Here is a 13,414-nt window from a genome sequence, read left to right as displayed (position 1 = left end):
AATACATGGGTAGACAGGTAATTGCATTATGTAAAGGTCAAGCATAAGTGCATTTGTACTGAAAGGAAGAAGTGAGTATCTACCTAATCAGGGCAGAAAGTAGGAACTACGTGTGGAACCTGGGCAGGGTGAGAGGGAAGAGTCATTTTACCTAATCAATGCTGGGAGATTTCCTGGGAGTAGGAATTTACAGCGACTGTCAGCCTGAATGGGAGCTGAAGGGTCTGTCTTAAGAAGGTGTGGAATTAGTGACGTAAAGGCTACACATTAGAATATGCTAAAGCAGGAGGATGGTTTTTCTTTCCTCTTTGGCTCTGTGATCATCCTAAAAGGCCATCCCCATCATGTGAGAGTATTCTTTTACAAAGTAACATTAACGTATTAAATATTTTAATTCTTATTTTGTACCATATCTTAAATTTTGCCTGCAAAATCAGCTTTGTGCTATTGTGTTTTTTTTTGTAACCAAATTCCTTGACATGCTCAGGAATAAGGTCTAATACATACCAGGGATGCCAGATAAATGTATACACATAACTTGTATTCATCTTTTGTTATCAGTATATATTCAATATTACAATTTTAATCACAGTTTCTTCCTTTCTTAAAATGCGTATACATTTTTTTTGGCCTCCTCCTTATATAAAAAAAGCATTTTTAGACTTCGAAGAACTACAAGATACATCTTGGTTCATTATCATCTTAGGCTATCCAAAATTTATGGTCATGTAAACCCTTTAGATAACTAGACCTAAGTTTAAACCCTTCACCTACTAAATCTTTTTTATATATAAAGAAGGCACATTTCAAGAAGGGGAAGGGTATCAATGGGTGCTTGGGTAACCTGACAAACATTCATTGGCTGCAGAGATTTTAAAATCAGTCCTATGGATAGCCCACACTCTCCTTCAGCAGTACATTCAAAATCACGGGGGGAAATTCTTTCCATGTGTGACTAAATCTCAGTGCTCTAGTATTACATCCAATTCCTAATGTCCCAACTTCAGTGGAGGTGCTCTCTCCTTGTTTATGAAAGAACTCTTGAAATACACAATTTGAAGATATTACATTGCCTCTCAGTATTGTCCTCTCTAGACAAGTCCTTTAATCTTTCTGAAAGTTCTTATTTTCCAATCCTTTAATCATCTCTGTGGTAAAAAATGAAGCTCTGGACGTAGGCGCTGACTCGTGTAAGTCCGATGAGTTATGTTTTTGCCACCCAAGTGTTACCTTTCCTGTTTAAATCGAAGTGTTCCTGTTGACTCATCCTATCTTTTTGAAAAACAACAATAATAAAACATAGCTATGAACACAGTTCAAAATAAGACATGAAGTGTACAAGTAAACCAGAATTATCTTTTCTTTGTATTACTCTGGTTCCCTTTTGGGCCCCATTTTTCGGGAAAGTATGAGCCTTGATTATCTTTTCTCTAAAATAGCATTTACGAAGGCAGGAATATTAACTCTGGTAGGCAAAATGATTGTTTCTTTCATCTCATCATTTCCACACCTTCTCACCTTCCAATTGACTTTTTATAGAATATTAGTTTGCATTAAAAAATCCATTTAATTGCATTGGAAAAACACTTCACTGCCACACTCCAGGCCGATACCATGTTGCAGCTGCTCCTATTTAAGGGATAATTGTAGCCTCACTCTCCTACAAGGAACTAATTCTGATTTTGAAAGGATTTGTCCTCACAGTTTATCCTGATGAGAGAGGACTGGATTATTGCCGTGTAAAATAGCTGAATAGTCCTATTATAGCTATTAAGGCACAAATGTTGTATATTGTTGAAGATCAAAGTACTGTACCACACTCAATGGTGAGATGAACAAGCATGGCACACTTCCCATATTATGTAAAAAATACTGCATTTTATGAGTCATTTAGTACCATGTGAGGTATCTGTGGACCCTATATCATTTTCTTCAAACTTTCTTCATCATTCTGAAATCCTTTATTTTCTGGTTGAAAGACTTACAATCTAGTCATTTCTCACTAGTCTCCCCAGGAAATAAACTTCAGTATTCTGTGTTCTCCCATCACATTATGGATTGCATATCATTCTGTTTTCTGTTTAAATTACTTCAGAAAATATTAAATAACTTTGGACAACAGTACATTCCTAGTGGTAAATTGAGAAAAAGTAAACGTTTCTCATCAAGACCATTAATGATGTTTTCCGAACCTTTCAAATGTGTAGGAATCAGTGTTCATTAGGTTCTAAGAAAACAAAGTTATTTCACCCCCATGACCTTGTCAGGAAGGTAAACCTGTAAACACATGCATAACAAGATGCCTTATACTATAAGGTGGTCCATATGAGGTGTCAAATGAATGGAATTTTAAAAGAATGAGGCTTTCTTTTACAAGAGAGATTGAGGAATCAGCTATTATTGGAAAGCATATACCTAAGAGGAGGGCAGTGAAGGACTGAATGTTAACTTAGTTATAAAATATGGCTGCTTTGATTTCAGTTTTAATATTTGGCATTTCAAAATAAATCCCTCTATAAGATATCTCATTCTCATAGTGTCCTGCAGGATCTCAGCTCCCACTCCCCGCCCAAGAACGCAGGACACGGTACGGCCAAAAAGGAACACCCAGGGAGCCATAGATAGGGGAGTCAAACCAATATATTCTCGCTGGCGGCTAGGCTGGAGACACAGGAAGCAGGATCTACATAATCTGCCTAACAGCAGTCCGCGCTGGCCAGCCACCATCTTCTTGCTAGCCCCCATTCTCCTTTCTGCTAGCGTAGCCACAGCAGTTATATTAGTGGCCAATGGCCTACGGGTTACAGCTGACGGCCAACTAGCCACAGCTGCTGGCCATCTGATCACAGTTGATGGCCATTTACTACCCGAGCCAGCACCTTTCTATGTGAGGCCGAGAGCCTGGAAACTGTTTTTTGGGGCTTTGTCCCCACACATAGTATATGGAGGACTTCTACCTTTAAAGAAAAACTAGCTCCAAAATCTAACCAAAAATGCCCCTTAAGAAGTGCATTTTTTTAAATGATTTTTATAAGACTTTCATCAATCATGGATAGGATTAACTGTCTAGGGGATATTTTCCCTAAAGTAATGCACTCTGTATGTAATTTGGAGGCATTATTACAAGATTTAGGACTAACCTACATAGCACAAAGAATCAGTAAACACAAAATGTGGTCAATGAAAACAACTGCAAATTTGAAAACACAACAATTATGAAACTATAATTAAAATGAAGATGGGTAATGTTGAGGGAACAAAATCAAAAGCTAAGTGTGGTTTGTAATTATTGGTTAGGGTTTCCAATGTAATTTGTAGAACTAAATGAGACAGTGAAATTAAATGTAAGACATTAGGAACGGGTCTAGGATATAGTAGGTATTTCATAAGTTGTAGCTATTGCTATTATTACATCAATACCAGTCAGGAGGTGTTTTGTTCATGACACACTTTTTCTGGTAGTTAGAGTTTATAAAGTTCCTAGTGGAGGTGATCAAATTGTAATCTGGACCTAGAGAACAATTATTTCATGTTCAATTAGGGTACCTGAGTAAATTGTGACATTCAGTCTCTCACGGGCCGTGCAGACGACAGCGTCCTGGGAGTGGGAATCCTCAAAGTCCCCTCATGAGAGCCAACACAAAATATCAATCCAGCCAGTAAAGTTTATTTACTAAAATTTCCTGCTTTTAACATTCCCTTTGTGCCCAGATTATCTTTCCTTCTCAACCAGTGGTTCTCAATCTTTCCTGAAAGCTAAAACCACTGGAGAGCTTTAAAAAATTCCTGACCCTAACCCTGGATGAATTGTATCAAAATCTGTGGGGATGGAGGCCAGATACGAGTATTTTTCAGAGCTTCTAGGGTGAGTCCACCCACCAGACAAGGTTGGAAATACTGCTCTGGAAAATTAGTAACTCATCTAAAGCAGAAACTGTTTTAAGTATTGTTTTTATATATCAATCTATACACAACACATAACACAGTGTTTTGCCCTGCTAATCTGTCTTTGTCGAATAATGCACAGATGAATAAATGAATGAACAAATAAATGAATAAACTTAGCCCTGATATAGTTGAATGTCCTAGAAATTGAAAAGTAATATAATGCCACTCTATTATTTTATCTTCAAATTAATAAGCTTTAGTCCGAGGTATAGCTAATCAACCTCCCCAAAGTTTTTCTTGGTAGTACACCCATTCAATATATGCTAGGCCTTGGGTAGAGCATTATAAACAGAGTATTTTTTCAGATTACACTGAAACGGCCTTTATGGTCTATTTTCTATATATGAGTGATTGGAGTTAGAGCTTTATTATATATATATCAACAGCTCACATTCTCACCTGAGTTGGGAAAACTCAATCCTCCTCTTGTGTGTTTCCTTTGCATTCACACTACTATACACTCACAACACTTCTGATACCAGACATGTAGAGCTTTTCTCCACATCAAGCAATTCTGTGACACCAGCTGTGTGCCCTGCAATTTAACTCAATTCTGACACAGTTTACCTGGAAAGAGCATCAGATCCCACAGGTTAAGGGCTCAGAAACACAAGATTGTCTCCACCCCTATGCCCACTTCAGACACCAATCACAAATCCAGGTTGTTACCTGTGCTCCCACCAACTGGCTTTAAATCAGTTTCTCATGACTTCCTCCTCAGGTATGATTAATTGGCCAGAGATGCTCACAGAACTCAGCAGAAGTTTACTTTTTACTAATTTATTATAGAAGAATACAGATAAGTATCCAGAAAAAACAGATGTGTAGGGCAAGGTACATAGGAAGGGGCACTGAGCTTCCATGCCCTCTCCAGGACCATCATTCTCCCAGCAACTGGACACCAGCCCAGAAGCTCTCTGAACACTGTACTTTTGGGACTTTTATGGAGACTTCATCAAGTAGGCATGGTCAATCATTAACTCCATTTTCATCCCTACCCCTCATTGCCCTTCATGGTCTACTCTCCATGTAAGAGAGATTGGACTTAATAGCTTTTTAAATCAACAGCTCACATTCCCACCCATCACACCATGCTATACACAAACATGTCACTTTAATTCTAAGCACTGTATGTGGAAGAAACCAGGCCCTTGATTAAGTAGAGGAATACATAGCTCCCATACGTTTGGATTTTCCTTCAAGACAGAGGAAAGTGGTAAGTCTGTGGAGCCAAGTGGAGACATCATTATTTTCCCCCAGGTGTCAAGGTGTTGATAATGATATCGTATCTGCCCTGAATCATTTCATCTTTCTCTTGTTCACAGGGCCATCAAATTGAAAGCAATGATGAATCCTAAGGACGTTTTTAAAAATCAAATTCTGATGTAAAATGTTAGCAATAAATGCTAGATTGGTGACAGAAATTTAAGCTCAGAAATATTTAATTTAAACCTAAGAGTTTTGTTTTTAATCGTGGAAGGAAATATGTGTCTAGGCACATTGTAGCATCTACAATTGAAATTTTGAACATTGATGTTACAAACCACAAAACTTCATTTAAATTTTATTATAAACACCTTTATTCAAAGGAAGAATGAGTTTTCTGTTTCTTATTTTTATTTTGTGCCTTGAAATATCTGTAAATATGGAGGTTCTTCTGAATCCAGTGGAGAGGATTTTTCCTTACTGCTCTCTCTTCCTACACTAGTCTCCACCATGTCAATCTTGAGATAGAAAGAAAGCTAGATTTTTGCTACTTACAGAAAAGTGAAGAAAACAATGGCTTAAGAGAAAAATGATGTAAGGAGTAGAAAGCAATGCTTAACAAAAGATTCCTAAGGGAGCCATGTTTAGATGCCCAGTCATGTTAATTTGATTATTTCTTATACTGTTTTTATAGATTTTCTTCCAGATCTCGCTGCTTGTAAGTGACTGATGCTCTCAATTGCAGAAGAAGCAACACAGCTGTGGGAATTTTGCAGAGCAGTTGGTAATTAAAGTGAACTAGAAGGTTGTGCAGGGTGGCAAAATGTTATTAGTATCCCCATAGCGCCAAAACAAGTGCAACAGGTGAAGTGCTTCAGGCTCCTTTGTAGGGTCTTGGGCCCTAGTGCGCGGGGCTGCTCCCTCCTGGGAAAGTAAATATTACCCACTCCGGCTTGGACTTTCCACCAAGGACAGAGCCACGGAAATAAATCTGTTGGACAGCGTCCAAGATGCTCCAAACTTTTCCAACCACTAGGAGACATGAAGTTCCAAGTTTCCGGGGTTGAGAGGTAAGCCGGGAAAATACGGTTGACGATTTCCTCATCCCACTTACCAACCTGAGAAATGGGGAGGCTGATTCAGGTCTTCCGTAGACCTCCAGGAACATTACTGGGCTTCCAACTATTAAGACAAGAATCCCATAAAGGGCAACTCGCAAGCCCACGTGTTTGCCCTCTAGCCCGATCCTGTGTGCTGATCACTGTTCCTTATTACCCTTTGAATAAACCCTGTGTGGTCTTTTGCGAGTTCTTAAGGCAGTCTTCGCCTCTGCAACCCTCCGGTTGGGGACAGATCGCCGGAAAGTGAGGGCAGGAGGTGGGAGCAAGCAACAGAAGTGGGGCAACTCTTACAGCCCGTCCACACCCTGAGGTCTGTTCGGGTCCCTGGGACAGCAGCCCACTCACAGCGCAGAGAATTCGCGCTCCCTGCGGGCTACCGGCCCCCAGGAGCAGCTCCCCAGGGATTGCGAGTAGGGATGGGGGCGCAGAGGCCCGGCGCGGACCGCCGCTGGGAGGGCGGCGGGAGAGGGGTGGGGTAAAGGAGGGCCCGGGGGCGGGTCTGAGGGGCGGGGTGCGCCACAGCGCCCCCTTGCTGTGCGCTCCTCACCGTGCCCCGCAGCCGCGGGTGATTCAGGTTCCCCAGCCCCTTTGTGTGCGACGCGCCGGCCCGGAGGAACGCGGCTAGGGCACAGCGGAGGCTCCCCGGGGTCCTGCCTCCACGTCCCGGCCCGGCCGCCCTTTTCTCCTGCCTCTCTGCTCCTCCCTCCTCCAGCCCCCAGCCGGAGCAGCAGCCATTGGGCCGCAAACAGCCCGCGTCCTGCGGCGCACCGTACCCCGCCCGGCCCGGGGCTCTCACCCCTCCTCCCGCCCTGTGCCCCTCTTTATGCCTCCCCCCATCCCAGGCCCCCAAGGTGGAGAAAATAAACTGAAAGCAGAGCAACTCAGAGACTCCAATAAAACGCCCAGTACCTAGAGCCCGAGCGCGAGCGGCAGTGCCGGGCGACGAGGGGCGCGGGAGGCGGGGATGGGGAGGGCGGGCGGGGGGACAATGAGCGCATGAAGTTACCTGCCCGGCGGCGGCGGCGGCGGCGGTGGAGGGGCCGGGAGGCGGCGGCGGAGCAGGCTGCGCGCTCGGCGCCGACGGGTGCGCGCCGCGGCTTGGGGGAGAGTTGAGCGCTTTTCCCCCCTCTTTTTTTTCTTATTTTTTTTTTTCTCCTCTTCTTAAACAAACCACAAACGGATGTGAGGGAAGGAAGGTGTTTCTTTTACTCCTGAGTCCAGACACCTCTCTCTGTTCCGTCTAAGCTTGTTTTGCTGAACACTTTTTTTAAAAAAGGAAAAGAAAAGGAGTTGCTTGATGTGAGAGTGAAATGGACGTAAGATTTTATCCACCTCCAGCCCAGCCCGCCGCTGCGCCCGACGCTCCCTGTCTGGGACCTTCTCCCTGCCTGGACCCCTACTATTGCAACAAGGTGAACGCTCTGCTTTTGTTTCCACGGTGTTCTCCCTGCTTGATCCCGGGAGGGGGGCGGCGGCGGCCCGGTCAGCTCGGCAGCGGGGCCGGTCGGCTAGGGCCGGTCCCGGACGCGCTCGGCTCGCAGCCTGCTGCAGCCCTGCGTGCGCTTGGGTAGCAGATATTGTGGAGAGGTTTGCCAAACACCGCGATTGTGCGGAAAGTGACACGATTTGCTCGGGTTCTTTCCTCCCTGCTGTTCGCGACTAAGAATCCCTGCCTAGGCTTGCCGGGGGGCGTTTAAAAAAAATAGGAGAAAACCACGGAATACTTTGGGGGTGTGTCTGGGGTCCGAGAACGGAGGCAGAGAGTGAGAGGATTTAGTTTATTTTCCAGTTTCCCCTTCTCCCTTCCTCCCTCCCTCTCGCGGGCAGCGGGGGCTCGTGGCACCGCTTTCCTGAGCGGGATTAGTTGCCAGGGGAGCAGCAGGGAGTCGGGGTGCAGGGACCCGGGAGACGCCTCCGACCCCCGCCGGGAAAAATTGCTCCACCAGTGTTTTGTTTTACCAAACCCGTTTGGACAGCGGAGCTGGGTGTTCGGATGCCGGTCTGCCGGCCGAGGCGCAGCGGGGAAGCCGGGTCTGGGGGACAGCTCCCGCTAAGGGGGTGCGCGCGCGGAAATTGCAAGTTTGTTGGAAGCCGGGAGAGCGAGTCGCGTTCACGTCCAAAGCTCCCGCACTCGGCTCGGGGCTGGAGCAGAGTCCCAGGCTGAGCTGTACCCACAGCCCCATGACCCCAGGTGGCAAGGCCGCAGGGGACCCTGGGTGGGGGCGCCTGCCGGAGCTACTGCATAGCTCCACTTGTCCTAAGGATAGGGCAGTCAAGGGCTGCTTAAGGAGGGCGTTTCTCTCGGGGCTTGTGGAACTCTCAGCACCGAAAGGGAGGACGCGCGGGGACCGGCCTTCTTAGAGCAGCTGTAGGGCCACGGCCATCCCCGCTTCGGGGTGATTGGACGAGTCTAAACTGTTCAGCCAGGTGGCCGTCGGCGGAGAAAATTGAGTTCTCTGAAACGCCGGGCGAGCGGTTTTGACGCCCAGCTCCCTCTTGGTGGTAAACCTGCCTGATACTCACAGCCCGTGCAAGTAGTTCCATGTCGGCCCCTCAGTGAGTTCCTCTGGATAAGTCTTTGGGACACCTAACATTTGCCGGTGGCGAGTCATCAACAAGCAGCTTTTTACATGATACAGAGGTATTTAGTGCGCTGAGTCCCCAGCCCCGGGGCTCTCCACCACGCTACCCACGCGCGCCCCGAGACTTGGTCAGTCCGGACACACACACACACACACACACACACACACACACACGCAGTTAATTAAGCGAACCAAGATATCACTCCTTGGAGAAGCTCCTCGATGCTGCGCACAGTGAGACTCAGTGGCAGAGATATGTGTGCCGATGGTGTTTAGGCAAGTTCGAAACGATCTTGGAAATCTAATCTTGAGCAATGCAGAAAGGCTTTTCATCATACAAGGGAGACCTTCAGCTGGGGCAAGTTGGAAGGCGCGGGTAACTTTGGCAAGAGAAGTTTGTGCGCTGAAGTTTCAGTCTTAGTTGGTAACATAGTCCTTTTTCCCCCCTAAAATCTGTTTTGCCTTTATAAGCAAGTATTTTGTGTTTGTAACATTTTGTTTTGCTTATAACACTATTACTGATAGTAATAAAGTAGCAGATCTATCTTGGATAGTAATGACATACATATTCTGCGGTAGTAACAGAACCAAAAGGTCAGAATCATTTTGGCAATAAAACTGGACACATCTCATTAAATTTATCAGTGATTTTAGGCTCCCAAAAGAAGGTAATGACTTGGATACAGGTTTCACTTGTCATTCTTGTGATAGTAGGGTCAGATTTAATTTCAAAGTTAAATGCTTTGGAAAATCAAGAATTACTTCAATATATTAAATCATGTTCCAATTAAGTGCTTAAATAATTTTAGTGGGTTGTGCTGTGAATTGAATAAATTAATTGAGAAAGTCTTCAGAATTTATTTACCAGCAGCTCACTGAAGTTCCTTTTAAGTCACCCGGTGTATGAGGAGCAAACAGTTCTTTTTAAATGCAAATTAGCTAACCCTTTCTATAGACTAGTTGCAAGTCTTCTATTTAACTTATCCAGGGAATAATGGATTTTTAAAGATGTAAAGTCGTAAGATGTAATTCTCATAGTAGGAAGAGATTTCATGGAAATGTTTCTCCCAGGATGGCTTCTCCTGCTCTTTTCTGTGTAGCAATCCATCAAATACATTTGTCACTGAGCCCTGATTATATTAAATGTCTTGAGTAAGTTTTCTAGGCCCCAGAAAGCCCAAGCACTAGAATTTCCAACTCCGTCATGATTACCATTGGTACTAAATTTCTGTCCAGCTCCATATTTTTAATTGTTTCAAATGTAGTCAACTAACATTCATTTTTGCAATGACTCAAGTGGATTTGCAGGGATATGAGATATGAGAAGTTTGGAAAAGATGGAATAAGAAATCTGTATGTACATTTAGCAAAAACAAGTTGTAGCAGACTTCCTTAAAAGAGACAAGATTGCAATCAATGTAAACCTTGACTCTTTCAGAGGTGCAATGAATATATAGTTTATTACAAGAAACAGTCACTTTGTCAGGTTATTTGTTTTTAATAGGGTGATAAGATCATACATTACTAATTATCTTTATTTTAAAACTGTCAACACGTTGCTAGTTAAAGTTGGTGTGCTAAATCCCAGAGGAACCAGTATCATGCAATTGTACCTCGAGTTTTCCCAATGCCATTTTTTCAATGTCAGAGGAGACCCTAATGGAAAAAAATGAATATCCTCTTCCTGAAGCTTTTCTAAACTCAAATGTGGTGGTTTCACTCTGCTGACACTTTCTAGCATTGGTCCTCTATAGATTGCCAAAACACTACTTACATTTTTCAGTTAATAGTCTCCGTAGGAAGATTTGGGGTCAACAGTTTAATCTAGAATTGCTGTATTGTAAAGGCATGTTACATGAGGAACACGTTACTGTGCATACTGGCCTCCATTTTCAAATAGCCCATTGCGGGAGAAAAGTAAGAACAATGCAACTGATGTTAGTTGTGGCAACTGTGTGAGGCATCTCTTACACAAACAGCCACAACCCATGGCATGTTGCTGTATATAGGTCAGCCTGTGAAATGCAGTATAGCTCATAGACTAGGCAAGAGCATGTAGGCTGGACGATACAGTCTTCACCTCTTAAAACTTAAAGCGTGGTAATATTTCACACATTGAGAGAAGATGGGTACCACTGTCAAGTTTCATCTAATTAAGACTATTTTAAGTAACATTGTATCCCTTAATTGAACTGAATGTTACCAAAAGAAATTGGATTACAGGAGCTTACAATTGGAGTTCACTAGTAAAATATAGTCACATTTTTGTTCTAGTTTAGGATGTCAGAACATCAGTTTAAATATATGCCTACAGGGTAATAACAGTTCCTTTCAGTTTCTTAGTGCACTGTCATTTCTGGAGATTGTTTTCACTGTTTTTATGCTAAATTGGGACAAAGGAATGGCACTTTTTCATTTTTACAATGATGTGATGTGTTCAGTTATTGCTCAGTATCTGCCCACGTAAGGAGTAGTAATACAATTATGTTATGACATGGCTAATGACAGGGATGCTGACCTCTGGCAGCAGTGGGAGAGGAAATAATGGTCTTTACTGTTCTCAGTGGTTGCTTTTGTGGAATATCAGGTCCTGAATCTTTCTTTGGTTGATTGAGACACAGGGAAGTCCAAAACACGACCATGCTTAAGACTGGATGTATACAGAGTAAAGGATAATGGGCATTTGGAATATTGATTGGGCTTTTGTCATTGAAATGAGGTAGGACAGTGTGTCATCTTTTCATGTAAACATCTGAGGAAGGACTTACTTGTGATGACCTCTGCACTAAAATGTCAGGGCTAATATTAGACATCTGATAACTTTTGAGAAAAACAAGATTGATTAATCATCTTTGCAAAATCTCTTTTGAGCTTATGTCCTATTTAGATCATTATGGAGTGTAGTGTACTTTCATGTGGCAAAACTCATCACATCTAAAATACAGGATTTGCAAGTACATTTGGATGGAGTCATTCTTTCTACTTCAATTAATAAATGTAGGAAAAAGGAGGAGGATAGGAGAAGGAGGAGGTGGGGGAGGAAGGGGAGGTTTATAAGCAATTTAGAGCATCATGCTTGATAAGTTCCCTGTCTACCTCCATAACTTCTAGGACTTTGGGAAATTCGTAGTTGGTAGTTTGGACATCATTAGTATAACCAAAACTCCCCTGGCATCTTTCATAAGTGTTCAGGTCTTTAAATATGTTTTAACTAAATTTATGGGTAAGAAAGAGCATAAACCAAGCAATCAGAGTTTTGGCCACTAAATCAGATATCATACAAAAACCTCAAATATAGCTATCTTGACTTTGTGGTATATTTCAGCATCGCAAATTCCAATTTTAAATGTCTATGCAAAAATTGTAGTAATGAACTTTGGAGAGATCTAATGTTCTTCGCAACATGGTTTAATATTCTCACAGTTTTATCGTATATTGTAAAAGTTACTGGATGATGATGTTAAAGAACACTGATATTTTGCTTAGAAAAATTAAACTGTTATTTAAATATTATCTAATTGACTGCTTATTATAGATTTATTTTTAAATTTAATTTTGTTTCATTTTTTAATGTGCTTGCAAGGGGCTTAAGAACAGAGGAAAGCAGTAAGGCTCTTGAACCAGGGAGAAGCAGGGAAAGTCCCAAATCTGACAGTGGCTTTTTTGGTACCTGAACTTGGTATCAAATGTTGGTTTTTGTGTGGGGTACTATTTCTTGTGGTCATACTTTTGTGTCATGGGCTTAATTCAAGAGAGGGATACCTTAGGGAACTGGAGAAAAATCTTATTTAGCTATGAAGGATAATTCATTCTAGTGATTTCCAGTATTTGGTTAGGATACTAGAAAGTTGAAAAGACCCTGGGGATATTTCTCAAGGACTGGTGATCCTCCCTGTGCTGACGGAAGCCTGCCCTCAACTGTAGGCTTATCTGTGCCTGGTGCCTCTTCCTTCCCTCCTCAAACTCCCGCAGTGGAATAACCCTTCCCCTTGCTTTTCTCCTTTCCAATGTTAATCTGAACCTGGGAAGGCTGTACTTTCTAATCTGAACTCTCCTCCCTCTCCTTAGGTACGTGACTCACCATTGTGTTTATCTTGGCTGCCATGCTCCCTTTTCTGCTCACCATCAATTGTTATCATAATCATGTTAACATATCCGTTCTTCTTCCTGTACCTGACCTTATTTCTGGTTGAAGACATTAGGATTCTGGTAGTCCTCAGGCCCATACCCACCTTGGAAAAATCCTGAATTAGGCTGTTCTCCTTTCCCCCACTCCCCCATCTGAACGAATTACATAGGGTCGTACAATAATAGATGAAGAAAACATAGATATGCTGCGGAGAGGAAAAATAACTATGGCAGATATTTAAGCTCTCATAATTTCCTCCCCTCCCACCACATTTTATATACAATGTATTTAGAGCTTGGAAACAGCTCTGCGAACATCCTTTATCAGTGGGAAATCTTTATTTAGATACTAAAATCATGTGAAAGCGGAACTGTGATCTCCTGATCTTTAGTTGACATACAGTAAGTTAGGTGCGTTGCACTTACAAT

The 13,414-nt window shown here is 42.9% G+C and overlaps 1 protein-coding gene across 4 annotated transcripts in view; it reads left to right on the top strand.

Annotated features, from left to right (window-relative positions):
* Nucleotides 1–7,271: 7,271 nt before the first annotated feature.
* TOX (thymocyte selection associated high mobility group box) overlaps nucleotides 7,272–13,414 on the top strand; it is a 296,392-nt gene continuing 290,249 nt past the window's right edge. For all 4 annotated transcript variants that reach the window (XM_081071100.1, XM_081071099.1, XM_081071101.1 and 1 more), the window contains exon 1: nucleotides 7,272–7,687. In XM_081071100.1, coding sequence (XP_080927226.1) covers nucleotides 7,586–7,687 — 102 coding nt within the window. In that variant the 5' untranslated portion in view covers nucleotides 7,272–7,585. The remainder of the gene's footprint in view (nucleotides 7,688–13,414) is intronic.

The sequence above is a fragment of the Rhinolophus hipposideros genome, assembly GCF_964194185.1.
Source record: "Rhinolophus hipposideros genome assembly, chromosome: 13".
Taxonomy (NCBI): Eukaryota; Metazoa; Chordata; class Mammalia; order Chiroptera; family Rhinolophidae; genus Rhinolophus; species Rhinolophus hipposideros.
This window is presented reverse-complemented; position numbering and strand designations above follow the sequence as displayed.